At 34.9% G+C, this 22553-nt stretch overlaps 1 protein-coding gene across 1 annotated transcript in view; it reads right to left on the bottom strand.

Annotated features, from left to right (window-relative positions):
• Positions 1-22553, bottom strand: part of LOC145258314 (A disintegrin and metalloproteinase with thrombospondin motifs 17-like) — a 107260-nt gene that overhangs the window by 41794 nt on the left and 42913 nt on the right. Inside the window, exons 10-12 of the mRNA XM_080116374.1 lie at positions 16931-17056; positions 15262-15350; positions 4836-4918 (exon numbers count right to left, since the gene is read on the bottom strand). Of these exons, the coding sequence (XP_079972500.1) occupies positions 4836-4918; positions 15262-15350; positions 16931-17056 (298 nt within the window). The remainder of the gene's footprint in view (positions 1-4835; positions 4919-15261; positions 15351-16930; positions 17057-22553) is intronic.

Genomic DNA, 22553 nt, shown 5'->3' with positions numbered 1-22553 from the left:
CACCCGCACACATCACCAAAATTGCGCAGAACTGGTTAGAGACTAACATGAGCTTCTGGCCCAAAGACATTTGGCCTCCACAGTCGCCAGATTTGAACACCCTTGATTTCAGTGTGTGGGCGCATATTGAGGCAAGTAAGACCCGCCACAGTAACACAAATGAGCTGAAAGCCTCTGTGAACCGAGCATGGGCGTCCATGAAGAAGGACTACGTCAGGAAGGCCTGTAAGAGTTTCCGACCTCGGTTGGAACGTGTCATTGCCGCCAAAGGTGGCCACATTGAATGATATGATGCCTTGTATACTAATAAATCATTGTGTAACAAAACTTGTTTAATTCTACCCAAAATGACGTACCAGGCTTAATTTGAATAGGAAAATCTACAATGTAGCAGGACTTATTCAAAACCCGGTAATGTTTCTATAATAAACAGACTATATACCAGCTCTGTCCTCCATTGAAGACGTGTTAATAATCACGTGAGTTTCATTGGATATATATATATATATATATATATATATATATATATATATATATATATATATATAATAGTATTAAACTCTTACATGATAATGTACCGGAAGTAATCTCTCTCTCTTTCTCTCTCTCTCTCTCTCTCTCTCTCTCTCTATATATATATATATATATATATATATATATATATATATATATATATAGAGAGAGAGAGAGAGAGAGAGAGAGGAGGAGGATTACCCCCGGTACATCATCATGTAAGAGTTTAATACTATTATTTCCATAAAACTATTAGTTCGACTCGCCATAACCAATTTAAGGCTACTACCTCTCCTTAAGCATCTCTGTCTAAACCGTTTGGACCATATAAAATATTTCAACTAAATCGACATTCTAGCAATATATACTACTTACTATGCATCCCCACTCCAATATCCATACTAAACCCTAAATCACATAACTGCAGTCATCCTTTTTCCTCCAACCACACACACCAAAAATAATTACCGATATATAGTTAATCTACTGTAATCTAATCAACCAATTAAGCCTCCCGGATATCATTCATAACTCAGCCATTTATCAGGGATATACTGCTCCTACTCTACGGATTTTTTAATTATATTTTATGAACTAAAATTCTTTTAAATTATTTCTGTAACCAACTCACTTTAACTTAAAATCTTTTAACTATATACTTCCATAGAACTAATCGAGGATATTAATTACATAAGCCCCCATAGTATGACTAGAGGAAATATTTATTCTACTTCAATGGGCAATACAATATTTTTAAATAGGACTTAAAGGCAAATAAATTTTATCCCCCCCCACGCCTAGCTATTTTGATGCTCTTGATCGTCGCATCTTCTGGTCATCTTCCAATGTGTGGGGTCGTCATCGTCTTTTTTTTTTTTTGCCTTCCAACGAAAGCATAGTTAGACACAAGATCGATTTTTATGTGGGGAGAAACCAACTTGTAAAAAAGGGGGCATTTCATTTCACTTTTTTGTGATCGTCTTTTAACAAACTTTCATGGATTCATGGATGATATAGAGGAGACTTTACTGAGTTTTCAATTGCACATGCTTGTTTTTGCCCGTGGGTGATCAAAACTCCAAATTAAGACAACCTTCTCATACACACGTAGATGCGCGAGACTTTACACGTGCTGTTCTTTTTTTTTTTATTTTCTTGGTCGTCGCTTTTTCTTGTCATCTTCTATTGTGTAGGTCCATGATCGTCCCTTTAACATAGGCAAAACAATCTTTTCATTCATGAATGATATAAAAGAGATTTTCGCTTTCGGAGTAAAGTGACCTGAAATCTTTTGTTCTGTTATTTAACCTAGAATTTACAGAGGACTCATTTTCACACTTGAACGCTTTCAGTTGAAAACATTCTCAGCGTAAATGTCATATCCTCATTTTTCAGCACCTGTTTTGTCTCGCATGTGTGACTTACACGAGTCGAATGTCACCCATTTTCCGCTCACTCCTGAGGACACGCTGTTAAAGATCAGGGTTATCCTGACATACACTAATCACACTCTCATCAAAATTCACACTAGCTAACTTAATCGCTACTTACTGGCGTACATCTCTGCTAAATATTATTCTATATATAATCTATCACCCTCCCCCAACCTCATATCTCTAAATTGTTGCTGAAATGTGCAGATTAATACTTAAGAAAATGTCAGCAAGAGTTACCAAAAGACACTAAGTGGAAAAAATTTATAAAGTAATAAAGTAATAAATAAATAAATAAAAATAAATAAAAAATTGTTCTATACTAATTCTTTATTCTATATTATATATACTATATACACACGCATACAGGATACACACACATACACACACATACACACACACATATATATATATATATATATATATTTATTTTTTAAATATTGTTAATTTAAATGTATACCGTTTTCATTTAACGATTTGAGACTTATGATAAAAACTGAATCACCATTAATTTCGAGTAAAGCTCAATGTATCTCTTTTATAGGTGCAGAGCATATTTAGTACAACATTTAGAAAGAACTTCCCCCTTTCAAGAAGAAAAAAAAAGACAGGTTCTCTCCAGAAATTAATCAAAGTTCCATACCACCAACGGCTTTATATACACCGGATATACCAATAACTTGGTTGCAAATTAATTATGTAATGAGGGGAGGAATGATAGATGAATAAACAGTTAGCCATTTCTCTACTCGAACATAGCCGTCTGTTTGTTTGTTTTTCTTTTCTTTACTCTTGTGATTCCGGTCCTTTCCGCATTGCTTTTGGCTTTTAAAACTTCCATATATTCCTTTACCAGCAATGCTTCAACAAATTAACATATATATATATATATATATATATATATATATATATATATATATATATATATATATATATAGATATATATAATTTAAAATTTAATAAAATGTGTTGAAAAACACTTTAGTAAGAGCTACAAACATATTTGTTTTTCGGAAAGCAAACACAAATAAAATGAATTGTCCTTAATCCGCGGAGTTTCGAAAGAAATACTTTCCTTCTCATCAGAGGGGAGGTGTTAGCAAAATGCAGAATGAGATTTTACTTGCAAAGTATTAAATGAAGCCGCAAGTATAGAGTAGATCATACTAGTGTAAAAATGGAAAACAATGGAGCAGAGGGAGTTAGGAAAAAATGAAAAATAAGTTCACGTGAATGGATGTTCAAATCAATGACGAGTGGAAGATCCAAAACGGTAAAATCCAAAATGTAGGTAAAAGTGAAGGATCCAAATGTCAAAGATCCAAAGACACCCCGTTAATGGTATATATATATATATATATATATATATATATATATATATATATATATATATATATACATACATATATATATATATATATATATATATATGTCTGTGTGTGTGTGTGTGTGTGTGTGTGTGTGTGTGTGTGTGTGTGTGTGTGTGTGTGGACTTATTTATTACATTATCTACTGCATGTTATTCTGTTTTATTTCACCCTAAATTTCACCCTTATCCCTCTGCTAACTGATTTTGCAATTTATCTTGTTTACCCACCCGCCTTTTTATGCTATTTACGCTATATATCATCACCAATCGCCACCATATTATATTATCTCCTCTATTCTAGTCTATCGCATGTTCCCAGCTAACTAAAATTTCCCTACATTAGTTTAACACCCTCAGATTGTACCATTCACTCCTTACTAGGAGTGTACCCCATATAGAGCAGATACTTGAATGCCCTCAATCATTCTTCTAGCTAGGTGTTGCATTGAAATTTTGCTACCTAATCTCCTAACTCCTCTTCTGATGAGAAGCATTAGGATTCGAAATACCAAGGTATAAAAAGCATATATCACAGACTCCAATTATAATGTCTCCTTATTTCATCGACAAATGGAACTTAGGCATTGGAACGATGTCAAAACATCGTTAATTCACTATCCGCACAGCAGAAGCCGTATAGCGTAATGGTTAAAAGCTTTGACTGTTCCTATGTTTGACTATATTTTTAGTTGTTATAGCGATCTAAAGAGGAAATAACTCTAATAAATAAAGTAAGAGTTGTCGCCCTTTATAAAACCTAAGAAAGACTTGAGAGTTCCATAGAAAACCGTGGACAAGATGGCTGCTCGTTTGACACATGAATATCGTTCTGTAAATAATTAATGTTACTGTCATGAATAAATTGTATTTAACTTACAATGAGCTGGTCTACTTCTTATTTAAATTCCATTATATGACATCCACATTTCTCTGGACACAATAATATATGAATGTTATGGGATAGAATTCAAGATGTATGCTACATCGAATAAATCAAATTTATTATAATCATAGTTTAACCCTTTATTTTAAACATGTAAGTTTAATCCGAGAATCGTTTTCGTATGTTTATTTTGACGTTATGGTGCGTTTACCACTTCACGTGACGTCATAACAAGTCTGAAATAGAATTCTAATCATTAAATGTGCAGATTGAATGAACACATCTTATTTTAAATGCGTCCAAGCATTTCATTTAATCAGTTTAACAATTCTTCCATCTAAAAATACTTTTCTTTAAAATTACATTTAAAGGGAGATAACTTGTTGTATCCTGAAAGTATCTCCCTTGTGAAGAGACATTTTTGAACAGGATTATCTGCTGTTGCCAAAGGCAGACAGATTGAATGGATACGTCTTATTTATGAGATGCATCCAAGCATTTTTATTCACCCATCTGTCATGTTTATGCTTTGAGTAGCATTTTCGTTGGTTTTTCAGATTTTTAAATATTTAAAAATGTCTCCATTGTTTGAAGTTATTTAAAAATATTGTAGCCATAAATTTAATTTTAAATTTACCTTTATGTGGAAACTCCATTCTCTGTAGCGATAATGGGGACCGGCTTCGTGTTTACACATGTCGTCAAAAGTATGGTACATTTCTAGAAAGAAACAAAAAGAAACATAAAAAAGTCAGATCAGTCTCTATTGCTAATCGTCTGAGGCTCCTCTACTGGGAAATGGCGACCTGGCTGCTCGGGTATAATTTGAAGGCCGGAATGCACTTATCTGACATTGTCTCTAATCTCCTGACAAGAAGGTGTATAATACAGTGAAATCATCTTTTTTTCTATTTTTCAAGTCATATTGCCTCTTTAAACGTATTTGAGATCATGTCTAACAGGAGATTGTGGAGAGTTGAGCAGTGATGTGTCTATTCACATTACATTTAAACTTCTGCAGTTTAGTACAGTCAGCGAAGCAAGAAAATAATGAGGGGATTCCAAAGTCTAGCAGTCGGAAGAGAAGAAACTATTAGAGGAGAAGATTTTCCAACACCTAGGAACCGCAACAATGACGGATTAGTCAGGGGTATCTACGTCCAGGAGTTACAGGTGTTATGAGTTCATCAGAGTACATTACATTAAAGTACTTGTAAAACAGGAATGTGACATTGCGGCGATGAGACAGAGGTTGGGGCTGGGCTGACAGTGCGCGACCTATTAGATTAGAGACTTTTAATTAAATTATTTGGACGCTGTCTAAGAGTGAGCGACTAGTGGTAGAATTTACTGAGTTAATAAAAACATAAGATTAAATGATGAACTTACCCTATATTTTTAGATCCTATCTGATGAAATATTTAAGAATATTTGAGCCGTATATTTTTGTTGTATACTTTGTTTCATATATATATATATATATATATATATATATATATATATATATAGTCTTCACTACAAGGATGTATGTATGCAAACGCATAATCATGTGTTTTTTATGGGGCAGTTGTATAAAGAGCATGGTTTGTTCATAGATGTAGTTTCGGTTTTAGATAGGTGCTGTCTTAACGTTGGGCCGGTGTGTACAAGTTGTATGTCTAGTTGTTCTTTGTGAATGGCTTTGCGTATGACTATAGTTACTTTATCATTAAAATGTGGTGCATGAAAAATAACGTAATACCTAACACAATCAGAAACATGTCACTTCCCGCAAGTTTTTACCACCCAAATCTTAAAACATCACGAGACTACCTATACAAGTTTTACGTCAAAAAGATCCTCCGACACTTACACTGCCTTCTACACCATCACATCATTGAACTGAACCAAAACGTATCGGAACAGAAAACGACCCCAGAAATTTCAACAGCAATAGAACAATGCTACCATAACAGTATCAGAACAACAAAAGAAAAACTTAAGAATAAATTCAACTGGCTACTCTATAAGAACAACACTACAAATAATAATAATGGACCAAACAAAAACAAAGGCGACGACAAGAAACACATAAATAACTCGCTCGTCACAGACCTAACTAATTCCCTGACACCTAACGAAATCGAACTTCTCAGAAAGTAAATAACAGATTAAAATTGGAAACACAGTTCTGCAGGACAGAATATCATCTGAAGTGACTTTCTGCTTTTAAACAAACCCCACAGATGACATATCATTCCACCGTGAATAACACCTCTGATCTGATTTTCCTACATACATACCCGACCGTATATTACATCCACCCCAGACAACTCCGAACTAGACTTTAGACTCACAAGACTTAGACGCAACTTACTACGAATCATCCGACGCGAACAGTAAAAAATCACACCCAACCTTACTAACACACAACTACTCACCCTACAAAATTATGAAAGATAAAAACTTAATATTTTTACCTTCTGGCAAAGACAAAGAATTTTGCGTCATTAACCAAGATACATACGAATTCCTAGCACTAGAAAACCTTAACGATGGAACACTATATTCTCCCACCACAAACATTTCTTCCACAAATATCGAAAATCAAATCAATACAGCCTGGACCGTAATATGCAAAAAAAAAGAAAGAAACATACCCAATAGATACGTGCCAAATATTACTAGAAACATCAAACTTCCCAGATTCTACCACCTAATAAAGACAGACTTCCCATGGGATCCAGCCTATCGGGTCTTCTGGCCATATCCTACATGAACAGACTTGAACAGGACGTACTATATAATTATCAATCCGACATCTTCTTCACGAGATATGTAGATGGTATCCTCACCCTAACATCATCTCTTGAAGAAGCTAATAAAATATTCATCAGAATCCAAAACGCAGATCCACATATCAAATTTACCATTGAACACTCTAAAACATCCAGACATCTATCATTACTCGATTTCACGCTCTACATCACAGAAACGAGCCAAGTAAACACCAACTTCTATAAGTATTTCCGCCTGCCGTGACATTTTCGTGAACTATAAGTTAGCACTACCTACACAGCAAAAATAAGTTACGCTACAAATGAAACAAACCGCATTCGCAACAGATTGTACAATGAATTTATCCTGTGTAGAGAAGAGGAGTATGTAGAAATGTGCGTACGTATGCAAAATAGGCACACACATGCGCCGACACGCACGATATGTATGCCTGCATGCATATATCCGCACACACGTGCATATGCTAGTATGCACGTGCACATAAGTACGCACGTGCGCCTAATGTATGTGTTTTACATACATATATATATATATATATATATATATACAAAACATATGCATATATATATATATATATATATATATATATATATATATATATATATATATATATATATATATATGAATGCATATATATATATATACGAGGGGCGTGCAATAAGTAATTGCTTTCCCGACTGCTGGAAAACCGCTTCTGTGGTACCAGTCTTCAAGAATTCTGGTGAAAAAAATGACCCACTAAATTATCGCCCCATTAGCCTCCTCCCACTTTTCGCCAAAATATTTTAGTCCTTAGTTAATCAAGACCTAGTCCAACACCTTACAACTGCTAAACTCCTGACCGATAAACAATATGGATTCAGGCAAGCCCGTTCAACAGCAGATATCTTAACTGTAGTCTCTGAACGTATATACCGTTCACTGGACAAAAAAGGGGAAGGTAGAGCGGTAGCCCTTGATATATCTAAGGCTTTTGACAGGGTATTGCACGATGGTCTTCTAAGGAAAATTAGATCATATGGTTTACTGGAAGAATACACAATATAATTAAATCCTTCTTAAGTAAGAGAAAAATTCAAGTTGTCCTCGACGGTCGTACGTCTAAACAATATGATATAAATGGGGGAGTACCTCAGGGGTCTATCCTTGGACCTGATATTCATAAATGATCTCCCTGATAAAATTGTTTCGGAGATGGGTATATTCGCCAATGACACCACCCTCTATAACAGGCACGAGGGGAAAACAAATGAACATATATCTAAGGAAATGGCAAAATCACTAGAGGATGACCTCCAATCTGTAGTCGAATGGGGACAAAAATGGATGGTCACATTCAATGCTGCCAAGACTAAGATTGTTTCCTTCAATAACTACAAGAAACCTTTTCTACCACCAATAGCAATGGCTAAGAATACACTGCCTGAAAGTACTTCCTTTAAACTCCTTGGCCTAACGTTTACAGGAAACATGTACTGGAATATATACATTGAGAGCATTGCCAAGGCTGCTGCAAAGAAGGTGGGCTCTCTCTACCGTGCTAGAAAATTACTTACGCCTGAAAGTATCCTGTACCTCTATAAGGCTACCATTCTCCTATGTATGGAGTACTGTTGTCACATTTAGACTGGTGCATTTGCTGCTTGTCTCTCGCTCATGGACAAGGTTCAAGAGAGTGTTGCCAACCTGATAGGTCCTGAACTGCCATCTAAGCTTCAGCCTCTGTCCCATCGACGAAACGTTGCACCCCTCTGTCTGTTCTTCAAATACTTTAATGGTTGCTTCTCTGGCGAACTGTAAGCACTTGTACCTCCTCGACGTGACTACCCCCGACAAACCCGACAAGCAACTAAGTCCCACCCCTTTACAGTAGAGATCCCTAGGTATAAGAAAGCCTTTTACTCCAATAGTTTCTTCCCCAGAACTGCAAGTCTTTGGAACTCCCTTCCGGGATTCTGCTTTCCCAACTGTACTGATATGCAGAAGTTCAAGTTTAATGTGAACAAACATCTTTCTACTCATCTCCCTTCATAACGCCCCTACTAATTGTCCCCGATAATAGCCCCCTACTTCAAAGTGGCACTTGCCTTGTGTGGGGTGAAGATTAAATAGAAAAAAAAATAATGCCCCTGACCCACTTCCAGTTGTCTGATCTAGTTGAAATTTTGCATGTGCAATAATTTATATCTCTACGGGTATGTGGCAAATTACAGCTCTGAACTAATTGTGGTTTCTGTTTTACACGTGTTTGAACTGTCAGGTGTGAAATGGGGCCTGTTGAATGTCGAGCAGTGATTCGGTTTTTGTATTTGAAAGGACGCACACCATGGGCGACTTTTGATGAAATAAAAGAAACTTGTGGTGATAATGCCCCATCATATGACCTTGTAAAACGATAACATCGTGGATTCAAACATGGCCGGAAGTCTGTGGAAACAGCTCCCAAACCTGGTCACTCCCCTTCTGCCATTGATGAGGCATCTGTCCGTCAAGTTGGGGCTGGCATTTTGGAAGATCGGCACATTACTATTCGACAAATAGCCCAAGATGTCAAGATCAGTACACGGTCTGTGGAAACTATCATTCATGACCATTTGCATATGCATAAGGTGTCTACCAGATGGATTCCCAGTTTGCTCACACCATTCCAGAAGCGAGAACGCGTCGAGTGCTCGAGGATGAATTTGAAGATGTGCCAAGAAGATGAATCAATTTTTTTCAAAAGGCTGATTACACGGGATGAAACCTGCGTCCATCACTATGATCCAGAGACCAAAGCCCAGTGAAAGCAGTGGAAGCACTTGGACTCACCACCTCCAAAGAAGGCAAGGGTGCAGCCCCCACTGGTAAGGTCATTCTCACAGTCTTCTGGGACCAGGACGGAGTAGTGATGGCAGATTTCCTGGCAAAGGGTACCAAAAATACAGGAGCCTATTATGCTTCACTTTTGAGGAAATTAAGAGAAGCTATCAAAATCCAGAGGTACCCTCCTCCTGCAGGACAACGCTCTGGTTCACAACTCGCATGTCGCCAGATCAGAAGCACGGGCGTGTGGTTATGAAATCCTTCCCCATCCTCCCTACTCTCCTGACCTTGCACCCTCTGACTTTCACCTCTTCCCAGCCATGAAGTTGTTTTTGAAAGGAAAGCGTTTCCCAGATAACGCAGCCTTGATTTCTGAAGTCACGTCGTGGTTGAGGACCAACCTGGGGTGTTCTTCAAAAACGGTCTCCAGAGCTGCATCAAACGAGGGGAGAAATGCATAACTCTGGGAGGTTTCTATGTAGAGAAAGACTAATAACTGTGCCAAGTTTCGTTGTTCTACTCCTATGGGAAGTGGGTCAGGAGCATTACTTATTGCACGCCCCTCGTATATATATATATATATATATATATATATATATAAGCATGTCTTTTTTTATATAGATATACTAGCATATATATATATATATATATATATATATATATATATATATATATATATATATAAACACATACACACATAAACACATAAACAAATTATATTTAGTTATGTTGTACTGTTATCTATTAGGTATTATATATCGAGTATATATAATGATATATGGGTGACAAGTATTGTATGTAGTAGTCTAGTGTGGTGCGGATTTTAGTTTTAGTCGTGGGTGTCGGCTGGTGCTGCAGTATTAGAAGGGTGTGTTAGATGTTGTAGTTGTTATAATTGTAAGATGTGTAAGAATATTATTCAAGCAGTTTCCTTACACAACCGCTTGGACAGAAATAATAGGTGTTTTTGAAATTTTGCATCACGGAAAATGGACATCACATGAAAGATATCATATATCGCACTTGACTTTTTTAAGTGGCGAACGTTTTTAAATAAATTGACCAAAATATTATCTTATTTTCAATAAAATCTTATATTTCATGATTTGAAAAAAAAACGCTTGTTATTTCTTACTTCTGTCCCAACCTCTACATTTAGAAATAAATTGCTCTCTTAATTTACTTCGCTATATTTATGATCTCAAGACTAATAACATACAGTTTAATGTTAAATGTAATTGATATTATAAAGTTTAGGTCCTATAAGACATTAGAAATGTATTGTGAATTATGTAAAGATGAAGCCTCGTTTATTATTAAATGCAATGGCAACTTATTTAATAATAAGTATGAGGTTTTGTCCATTTGTATGCATAGAATACTGAAAAAATGTAACCATTTCAAGTTATTTTATCCTCTGTTTATATACACCTGGATTGATATGAATACTTTGGATTATATATAGTCAATATCTACTATAGTGATTAGCGATATAAGAAAGTCATTCACATATTTAATGTAGATGATTCTTTTATTATATCAAAACAAAAGTACATTTATTTAATTTTCGCCTCATATTTTAACCTCCGTATATATTACATTAGAGATTATGAAATAGATTAACTATATACTTAAAATTTTTTATTTTTTTATTTTTCTTCTTTCTTGCCATGTTGTTAAGTTGGAGAAAGGATAATCAGTTAGTAAATTATTCAAATTAAGTCAACGCTTCTATCATTGAACTCACACCCCTGACGTTTATCTCACATAGCCGCGCATCGTTCCGTCACTTCAAAATACGACCACTGAGCAACAACGCGCGGCTCTCTAATAACTGATTCTCCTTTCTCCAACTAATCAACATGGCAAAGAAGGAGGAAGAACAACAAGAAAGAAAAAATGTGTAAAATTCAGAGGATGGAGTTATATTCCGAAATATATAAATTTAAAATTTCAAACAAGTCAAATACTTATTTATTTTCGTAATATTGCGTTGTGATTTGGCTTTCATACGTATCTGATACATATTTTTTATTCGAATTAAATTAACGCTATTATCACGGAACCCGCACGCCTGATATTAATCTCGCGTAACCAACGCATCGTTCCAGCATTTCAAAATACAACCGCTGAGAGACAACACGCGGACCTTTACTAACTGATTCTCCTTTCTCCAAATTTACAACATGGCAAAAAAGAAGAAAAAAGAAAATAAGAAAAAATGTGCAAAATTCTGAGGATGGAGTTATACTCTGAAATATATAAATTTCAAACAAGTAAAATATTTACTTATTTTCGTAACATTGCGCTGTAATATAACTTTCAGGCGTATCTGATGCGTATATATATATATATATATATATATATATATATATATATATATATATATATATATATATATATAAGTAAAAGTGTCTGTCTGTGTGTTTGTGTGTCTGTGTGTGTACATTTCCCTACGCAATAACTCTGTCAATTTTTAGTCTACAGACTCGAAATTTGATATACAGGGTATTGAGATTTGGGAAAATCTATGTGATCGGTTTTCGGACAGAAATTTTGCGATTAAGGGGTCAATGTTCAATGAGTTTACCTTTCAAAACTCTATCAAACTCCTCCGACAATTTTGGGTCTAAACACTTGAAATTTTAGATATAAGTTCCTTGGACATAGATCTAACGTAATAACTTGATTTGAGCCCCAAACAATAATTGTTAAGGTGTCATAATAAAGGTCAAAGTTAAAAAAAAAATGTCCTCTGCGGTCTCTAACAAATTACTCAGACAATTTCTGGTCTAAATATTTGAAATTTTACATAAAGGGTATTCAGAGATAGAGCAAACTTTTTAATCGGTTTTGGTCGAAAATATTTTGTTACCAATATATAAATGTATGTATGTATGTATGTATGTATGTATGTATGTATGTATGTTTGCATGTCTGCCTAAAACTTTCGACAGAGGCGACGAATTTTATCAAGATCAGTATCGTTTTGAAGTTCGACCTTTCAGACTACAAATATCGAAAAATTGGCTAAAAACATTAATATCTTAACCTTCAACTGGACACTTTTCAACAGGGGGGTCGATTTTTTCGCCGATATTTTCAAAAGGTACCCTCTCCTTTCGATTGTCTAGCCTTAATTTAAACCTACGTCACGTCCGGTTTGGCGGTGGTCGTAACAGAAAAGACATCAGTTTTCCCCCCGTTCTTTTCCTCCTTCATTGTACGGGTTTTAGCCTGCCTTCCTACTACCACTTTTTTTGGTTTTGTTTTTTTGCTCAACAGACACATAAAAAACCCGGGCAACGCCGGGCTGAAATGCTAGCATATATATAAGTGAAAGTGTCTGACTGTATGTCTGTCTGTCTGTGTACATTTCCCTACACAATAACTCTGTTAATTTGCAGTCTACACACTCGAGATTTGATATACAGGGTACTGAGATTTAGCAAAATCTTTGTAATAGGTTTTTGGTCAGAAGTTTGGCTGTTAAGGGGTGAATGTTCAACGATTTGAACTTTGAGAACCCTACCAAACTCCTCCGACAATTTTAGGTCTAAACACTTGAAATTTTTGATATAGGTTCCTTGGACATGGATCTAACTTAATAACTTGATTTGAGCCCAAAACAATAAATGTTAAGGGGTCATAATAGGGGTCAAAGTAAAAAAAGAAAATTGACCGCTTCGGCCTCTACCAAATTACTCAGACAATTTCTGGTCTAAAAATTTGAAATTTTACATAAAGATATTCAGAGATAAGAGCAAGCTTTTTAATCGGTTTGGATCGAAAATTTATCAATATATAAATGCATGTATGTATGTTTGCATGTCTGCTTAAAACTTTCGACAGAGGCGACGGATGTTTACAAGATCAGTATTGTTTTGAAGTTCGACTTTTCAGACGACAAATATCGAAAAATTGCTCTAAAAACATTAATATCTTCACCTTCAATTGGGCACTTTTGTACAGGGGGGGTCGCTTTTTTCACCGATATTTTCAAAGGTCATCCGCTCCTTTCGATTGTCTAGCGTTAATTAAAACCTACGTCACTTCGTTTGGCGGTGGTCGTAACAGCAAAGACATCAGGTTTTTCCCCGGTTTTTTTTCCTCCTTTGAGCCTGCTTTCCTACTACCACTTTTTTTTTTGCTCAACATACATCTACAAACACCCGGGCAACGCCGGGCACCCATGCTAGTATATATATATATATATATATATATATATATATATATATATATATATATATATATATATATATATATATATATATATACACCACCTGTTTGGGCAATTTTATAAGTTCCGAATCTCAGCGATTATTGATCTGAATTCAACAAATGACAGCTCATTGGAAGGTAATGACCTGAATTGTGTAGTAGGCTATGTGACATTTGCTTTTATGGTCGCACATTAAGGGGGTCATCCATCATCCAGAGCCTATTTTTGACACCTGTTTACAGCCATAAAATGTTTTGGAAAAGGTACAGTATCTTTCCACCTTCCAAAAATCCTTTATAATTACCACTATTAAAGGTTTTCGAGGATGCTGAAAACAAAAATAACGTTTAAAATTACAGGAAACCAGTAGTTTCCAATATAAGAAGAAATAATAGTTTCAAAAGGTGGGTGATCACTTTTCTATATTAATTTAACGTAAAAATAAACGGTCAGTTCGTAAGGGTTGTCCGCTGTTCTCATCACTTTATATTCTTATGTTATAGTGGCTACTTCAAAGAACAGAGCGGCCATTTTAATTCAGCATGGAAGCGCTTTACCTGACCGAAAATGAGACAGTTTCTATGTTCACGGACGACATCACTGTTTTTGTGCCATTTTTCTTTATAGACATTGAGGCGGTAAGTGGAGAGATTTCACAGTATAAAATAAGTATGGCACAAAAGTCAATCGCTGCAAGTAATAATGCCGGCGACTAGACACCTGTTCTGTTTATTTTGTTGTTGTTTTTTTTTGTATAAAAAGTCGTCCAACATTCTCTTTCTAGTTTTATTTTGTGTATGACCCTCACTCTCACCTGCAATTGAATTTATTTGGGAACGATCTTCTCAAGTATGCTATTCAACAATTTTTGAAGACCCACACCTAATTAGAGATCGACCCACTTTCATCGGTTTTAAACAAACCAGAAAATAGTTGTTCTACACTTAAGAGAGTTGGTAACATCTTACTAATAAAAATATTTTTATAAAGAGAGTTTGAAGGTTTTTCTATTATTTTGAACATGCTTTTGTCCCAATCCCCATTATTTTTTTAAAATTGTAAATATTTAAAACCTTGGAGTTATTTTAAGCAAGGTAGTCTATTGAGTAAATGCGATATTGTGGTGATTTGATGAAGGTTATGTATAAGAATATTATTAACATAATATGAGAATTTAAAGATAAACAGCTAACGCAGAATTATCTTTAGCAATAATCAATGTGCACTAATCAATATTGGAAAGGAAGTTTTCACTTACGTGGTAAAAGTCCATTGAGTGTGACTCCTTTCATATTAGCTGCGGGCTCGTGGACATTCTCAACAAACAGACACTTGCCTCGTTTCTTCCTGGAAGAGATACATAAAAGGAAAATCTATATAATAAATGGAATGCTTTTGTCTTTTGCCTGTCTGTCATTCTCTCTGCAATTGAAAACAAAGTTGCGAAACTGTTACATTCACTCTCCCTCCCCCTTTGTTTTTTTTTTTGTTTTTTTTTGTTTTTTGTTTTTGTTTTTTTTTAAGAATGACGTGCCTTAGGATAACTTTTTGTGGAATGGTTCACCTGAATCTCTCTGAAAATAATAATTCCACGAATCGTAATTGTTGTTGCGTTAATTACTCTAAGGTGCAATTTATTTTTGAAAAGTGTAAATGTCGGTTCATGTACTACGTTCTTGGTTTAATATGAGCAGAGAACGAAGTATAATCTTTCACAAATTTATTCAACAACTTACAGAGCAACTTGAAATTTTCACTTATATAAGTAATAATTCGTCGATACACTGATATACCGTGGCTTAGTGGTTGGAACTACTGTGCTGTGACACAAGTTTCAGTATTAACATATTTTAATTTTTTAATCTTCATAAGCTGGACATAAAACTGTTCTGTTTGAGAGAATTCAGTAAGGTACAATCCGTTGGATGCATTATGATACACGATTCATTTCATTTACTTCGTGAACTGTCATGGCGGATCTGCTTATTTTTTAAGGGCAATAAATCTCCCTTCTTCAATCTAAGGTAAATAACTTTCTTTTTTTTTTTAGGTTTTACTTAACATAGACAAGGTGAATTCCCGAGTTTTTTAGCTGACAATTGAAACATTCATACTGTCCAGAGTTATATGTTACAATTGCTTGAGCAAGCCAGTTTCAGCAATAAAATTCTACTAGTGGTAAAAAGTAAAAATGCGTAGGTGTAAGCATAACACCTACTCACAATTAACAAACCGGTATGTTAGGCACGGAAGAAAACGACTTTCTCTAACGTTCTATGAAATGTTTACAAAAAGAACACATTTGAATAAACCAGTATATATCCTGTTTCCATGTCAGAATGAATTTTCCTATCAACAAATCTCACACGACTCTATGTTTGGGAAAATTACACCAGCCGTATCAACACAAATGCACGAACTTACAAACCGTAAACAACTACAGCGTTTCCTTCAATTGCGAACGACCCACATCTTGCTTGACGAACAAGCTAGAAACACTGTCAACATACCATGACTACTCCTTAGTGCATACACGCAATTTCCTCACCCAACAAATCTTTGACTCACATGCAGTGAGAGGCTTTTTGCACAAACATTCACACAAACTCTTATACTTCTATGAACCTAACTCGCACCAACAGACACAATCACCCTCAACATTTTATTTAAATAAATATCTCTGCCAAATAAATTAACCCTGTTTATTTATTGTTTTGATTATTTGAATATTATTGATATTAATGCTGTCTATGCTTAGGAGGCTTGTAACAAGTTCAATCTCAAATCAAATAATTCGAATAATGAAACATTGGCTAATTTTCCCGATCGGATGCTTTGTCGTTTTGCGTTACTTAATTCAATTGAGTGTTGTTTTCACGAAATACTTTTAAAAAGAAATGACCAAAAAGAATTCAACTCTTACTCACTCGATGAATTTCTTGAATGCTGCTACAGAACATCGACTGAAATTTGTTCCATACCCACCCATGAGTCCGTTTTGAGCTTTCGATTGATTACGGCATTCTGTATCACCGTCGTGTTTCATATTCAAACTGAAACAAAAATAATATTAAAAAATAGGTATAATGATATCAATACTGCATGGTATGTCTGCCCACCCCCATTCGCTCTCTGTCCGATTATGGAAATAAAACTAACCCCTTAATCAAAATCACATAATTTTTCTCAAGTAAAATTTTACGAAGAATCCAACGGGGGTATTACTTTTGCATTAAGAAGTTTACAATAATCTCAGATTATGTTTTACTTTTTTATACTAATGAGTCACTAATTATCAAGGCCCAAAAGTCACTCGAGTATAAGAGTTAATGAGATAGTCAATTAGACTAATGAACACTAATATGGGAGGATTGGAAACGTTGAGTGAAAAGGGCAGGATGTTATTACTTAAGAGGATGATATGACAAGTATTTGCTGACTTTGAACTTGAAGACGGCTATGTTGTAGTCAACAGGGAAGCAACGCTATAGTGTTCTATTCTATAGAGAGGACGCTGTTGGAAAAACACTCTGCCTACGGAAATTACGTTTGGTTTTATGTATACAAAGAAATAAGGTGGAGTTACTTGCAGTAATTGTAAATAAACAAGTTCTTTTTGTGAATATTTTTACGAGAGTAGAAACTAGTAATTATCGATCACTCGAACACCTGTCATGAATAATGATAGAGTAGGGAAAGATTCGTAAGATCTCTTCTGTGAGAAAGGGGTTGTAAGGAACGAGTAGAGATCACCCCCCACCCCGCACTAGATTTTGTACTCTATCAAGGCAAGAAAGGGTGCTCTACGAAGCACCACCCCAGATGTGACAACAATACTCCATCTTAGGATATAGTTAACTCGTATGCTAGTAGAGAAATTCGTCAGAAATTGGATTCTTTCTAGAGTAGTAGAATGAAATAATCATTTTTTCAGTGACCTTAACGTATTTTGATGTAAGCCTTCTATTTCAGGTCTGGAGTAAACGACACCCTTACAATTTTATTATGATAAACTTTTACAAGGAATCTAGTGATAATAATAATAATAATTATTATTCAATTCTGAATATAAGGAATATTGGGACGTTAAGAATAATGTCATAAATAATGCGTTTTAATCATGTTTCCGAATTTTTTAGATGAGGATTCATAATTTGATAATTTTAATTATTTGGACTACCATTCTTATCTTGGATGTTATTCCCACGACGTTTCGACCAATGTAACAATCGAGTTCTGTCTGGTGCATCCTTTCGAACTTGGGAATTATTTTGTTTATTTATAAGTTTCTTTTTTGTTTTACGGCATATCAACCCTTTTCAGGTTATTTAATGCCGAATTCAGTGATTCTGAAGAAATTTTTTTAATAGAGTATATTTGTTTTTTTGTTTTTTTTTTAAGTTGGTTTCTATTTAACCCATAGTTGGGACCCTAAGAAGTACGACCACTCCGGGTCGGAGTGAACCTGGGAGCAACGGCAATTAAAAAGGGTGGCTCCACACTCCCCAAAGCCTCACCATCGGATATAGTTTAAGGTCATATCCAGGACCTAGGAATTATTTTGTCGAAAAACGCACCAGAAAAACATTCGGAGTTTGCATCAACCGAAACATTGTCGGAATAACAATGAGAATATATTACATCAGCCGAAACGTTGTGAAAATAAAACCCAATATGAGAATATTAATCTGAATATTCCAAATAATATAAATTGTCAAACCCTATCTTTAAAATATCCCAAAAGATAACAATTATTGCTCAACAATTTTACTTAGAGAACATTTCGAATAATCACATTGAATCAAGTGAACACAAGTCTTCCTGCTTTTGCACCATAATATATAAGGTTTACAAGATGGATTGATTGTAAGTTGAATTATGAAGAATATCGTGAGAGGATATAGTGGGTAAATATATTAATTTTATATTTTATATGAATTGGGATCAACCTCGACTACGGTCAATTACTTGGTTATAAAATTTTAAATTGCAGTATTTGTTAAAGAATAAAATTTGTTGCGTTGTTGGTGTATTATTATTATTATTATTATTATTATTATTATTATTATTATTATTATTATTATTATTATCATCATCATTATTATTGTGGTTGCAAGGTTGAACAATAATTAGTAAGGAAATACAATGAAGACGCAAACAACAAGATAACGCAATAATAAGTGTATTAAAGAAAAGGAACATTTCGCTTTTTTCTAAAAATTGGGCTGGCGTTTTCTTTAAGTTCAAACGAGGCCTTGAATTTATTGCAGCGACCTAAGTTAGTCGTGAATGCCTCAGGAAATAATTCTTTTAAATCGTCTTTTATATTTACTGTTGTTGGAGAAGAACATTCTAATTTTTTACAGAATGTATTGATTGCCTTATCCCATAGTCCGAATTTCTCAATTAAATCTATTCCAAACAGATTTTCACTATTTTTTAGTACGAATATTTTTAATTTCTTCGAAATCCCTTTTCAATTTAAAATTTATCGGGAGGACAACTTCTCCTTCAAATTTTATACCCCCACCAGTTACCGTCCGGGCTGCTTTACTAGTTTTCATCATGGCCGGTTTCCCCAACTTTTTCCACGTATTCCGGTTTATTATAGAAACATCGGAGCCGGTGTCGAGTTGTAACTTTATTGATGTTTTAAATATTTCCACTTTTACGTATTTTCGCCGATCTTTGTCTAATTTTGTATTTGATTTTGTTTGCTGTACTCTCTTTCTGGTGTAATCTTTATATCTGCAGCAATCGCTTTTGTGTCCCACCTTCTTACAAATGTAGCATTTTTTCTTCTTATAAGGACAATCTGATTCCCAATGCTTTTCTGCACATCTCTTACAGTTATATCTAGGAAGAGGCTTGTTATATTCTGTACTATATGTATGGTTATTATCTTTGGAATATCCCGTTCCATTGCTTTTCTTTGTAAAGTTCTTGGTTGGTGCGTATGGTTTTCTAACTTTTCTTACATATGCCACTCCGGATTCTTCTATATTTTTTAAATCCTTTTTTAGTGTAATGGCCCTTTCACAGTCCTCTGCTAGTTTCTGGAGGGTTAAATCTTGCTCAGATTCCAGCTTAGACAACACTCGTCTGCGTATTTCTGCATTTTTCGTGGAAACTAACCCTTGAGCGAAGATTAGACATTTAAAATCTTCTACCGTTAGTTCTGCAAGCTTAAAATTATCGCAGTTTTTATTGACAACTGATGCGTATGTCAAATAATCTTGGTTGTCCATCTTTCTTAGATTCATGCGCAGCCATCTTTTATGAAAAAGAGATATATTTGGATTAAATAATTCTTTTAGTAATTTTACAGCTTCCATGAACTCTAATTCCGCAGTTTTTTTAGGTAATATGTAATCTACGAATTTGCTGTGTTCTGATGTACCCAATTTTCTGAGTAAGAGGCTCACTTTCTGACTATTTGGCCAATTTTTACAGTCCAGTTGAAAAACATCCTCGTATCTTGTGTAGTATGCTTCAAAACTCTTCTCTTCCTCGGGCACATAATGAAATGTGTCCATGCTATTAAAAATAGTTGTATGGGAGAAATTAACACTGTCGACATTTTCTCGATTACTCTTTAGTAGTTCCAGTGTTTTAGCAAAACGTTCCTCTTATCTTTCTTCATATTCCAATTGTAATTTCTTATGCCTTTCTTCCTGTTCCAATTGCAGTTTTTTCTGCTTTAATTGTGCCATTTTCTGCTTTTCTTCTTGTTCCTACTGCCATTTCAATAATCTGTCCTCTCTCTTTTCCTCGCGGTCAGCCTGTGCCTGTATTTGTGTTTGCAAAAACTAATTTTGTGTAGCTTGTCTGCGTTCATCCCGCTCAGCCTGTGCTTGTAAAAATTGCATGAACATTTTTGATAAGTCTTCCATGTTTTTTTTTTTTTTTTAGTGTGTAGTTAAAAAAATATTGTACCATGTACCATATACACCGGTTTGGGTTACAACAAAAAAAGCAAATTGCTGTAAGCTCCTGTTTTCAATAATAATATCGCTGCTTGCAATAATATATTCTTTTTGCGAGTCACGCTGCAAAAAAAAAATAAAACAGGTTTATCTGGAATCACGAAATGGAATTGACTTTCCGTTTTTAGGCACTTACTAATAAGTAACTCTTTCCACAAAATAAAAGTTTGGGGTTTTTTTCCGAGTCACAATTGAATAAATGTATGCAGTACATTTAGTTCTTTGAGTTTTTTTTTTCTCTAGTATTTTAGTAATTAAAATACCTCTTAAATTGAGATTACCTTTTTTTCCGTGACGTTTTACTGTATTATCCGTTATTCAGTGACAACTTCAAGAAAAAAAAATCCTTTCCTTGAATTTTAGTTTTAGCTGTGGTATTTCCTTTTAGTACCGACGTCAACCAAAACATCAATTAAAAAGTCCTTTAGTTGTTGTTTTGTTTACGGAGAACAGTAATTAGAATCCACTGGTGAACTTTTTTCCTAGGTTACTTCCTTGCTTTTCGTAATACGGGTCTGACCTGTCGTTTTTTCGACAGAACAAAGTTCGCTTTTCGTTTGCAAGTTGGTCCTTTAGTAAGATTTGTCGTGTAGCGACAAAACAAAAATTCACTTTTACATTCTTTTGCAAGTCGGATTCCCAGAAAACGGCGTAAATTGTCGCTTTTGCCACGTTAGAGTTTTTTTTTCACTTGAGTTGAAACTTCTCTTTAGCGTAAAATCCGTTCGCTCGTCAACACTTTGCATTCCTTAAAAAAAATGGTCAACCTTTGCGTTGTACTTTTTTTTTTAAAATAGTTCTTCGTCAAACTGTTATATTTGACGCTTCATATCTCGTCGCCAACTGTTGTGGTTGCAAGGTTGAACAATAATTAGTAAGGAAATACAATGAAGACGCAAACAACAAGATAACGCAATAATAAGTGTATTAAAGAAAAGGTATATTTACAATATGTACAAATGACGGTGTCGAGTCAGAGAGTCTTGGTGGGAGGACAGGTACGCTCTTCGGCGTCACTTCTGGTGGCATTTGAGTAAGACACACCAAGGCCAACCTAGGCTTGCCATTTATAGTGTTATGTTATTCGCATATGCAAATAAGTGGTTGCCACCACAACAATTATTAATAATAATAATAATAATAATAATAATAATAATAATAATAATTCTGATTTCGTTTATCAACGTCTGCCTGAAAAGGGATGGGATTCATTGCAAGAGTATTTCCCTTAATCCCGGATCCAAACCAAAAGCTTCAAAGATTAAGGGTTTTCCTAAGGATGTTGGTAGTACCTACAATAGCAGACGTCTGAAGGCCGCCTAAAACATCGGGGATTCGTAGTTTTTTCAATTGTCCTCCCAGACGACTCGATACTACTCCTAGCGTATCTACTACGATCGGTATTATTTGTGTTTTAACCCCGTGTATCTCCAAGGCCAATGGAGCATAATTGCTCCATTTCTCGTTCTCCTTTGCTCTCACATTCCTGTATCAGGGTACTGAGAAATCTACAATCTGTCAGTTTTTTGAGACCTTGTCAATGACGATCAAATCCGGACGATTA

This window comes from Euprymna scolopes, chromosome 3 (genome assembly GCF_053919585.1).
Source record: "Euprymna scolopes isolate OS-2025 chromosome 3, ASM5391958v1, whole genome shotgun sequence".
In the NCBI taxonomy this organism is placed as follows: domain Eukaryota; kingdom Metazoa; phylum Mollusca; class Cephalopoda; order Sepiida; family Sepiolidae; genus Euprymna; species Euprymna scolopes.
This window is presented reverse-complemented; position numbering and strand designations above follow the sequence as displayed.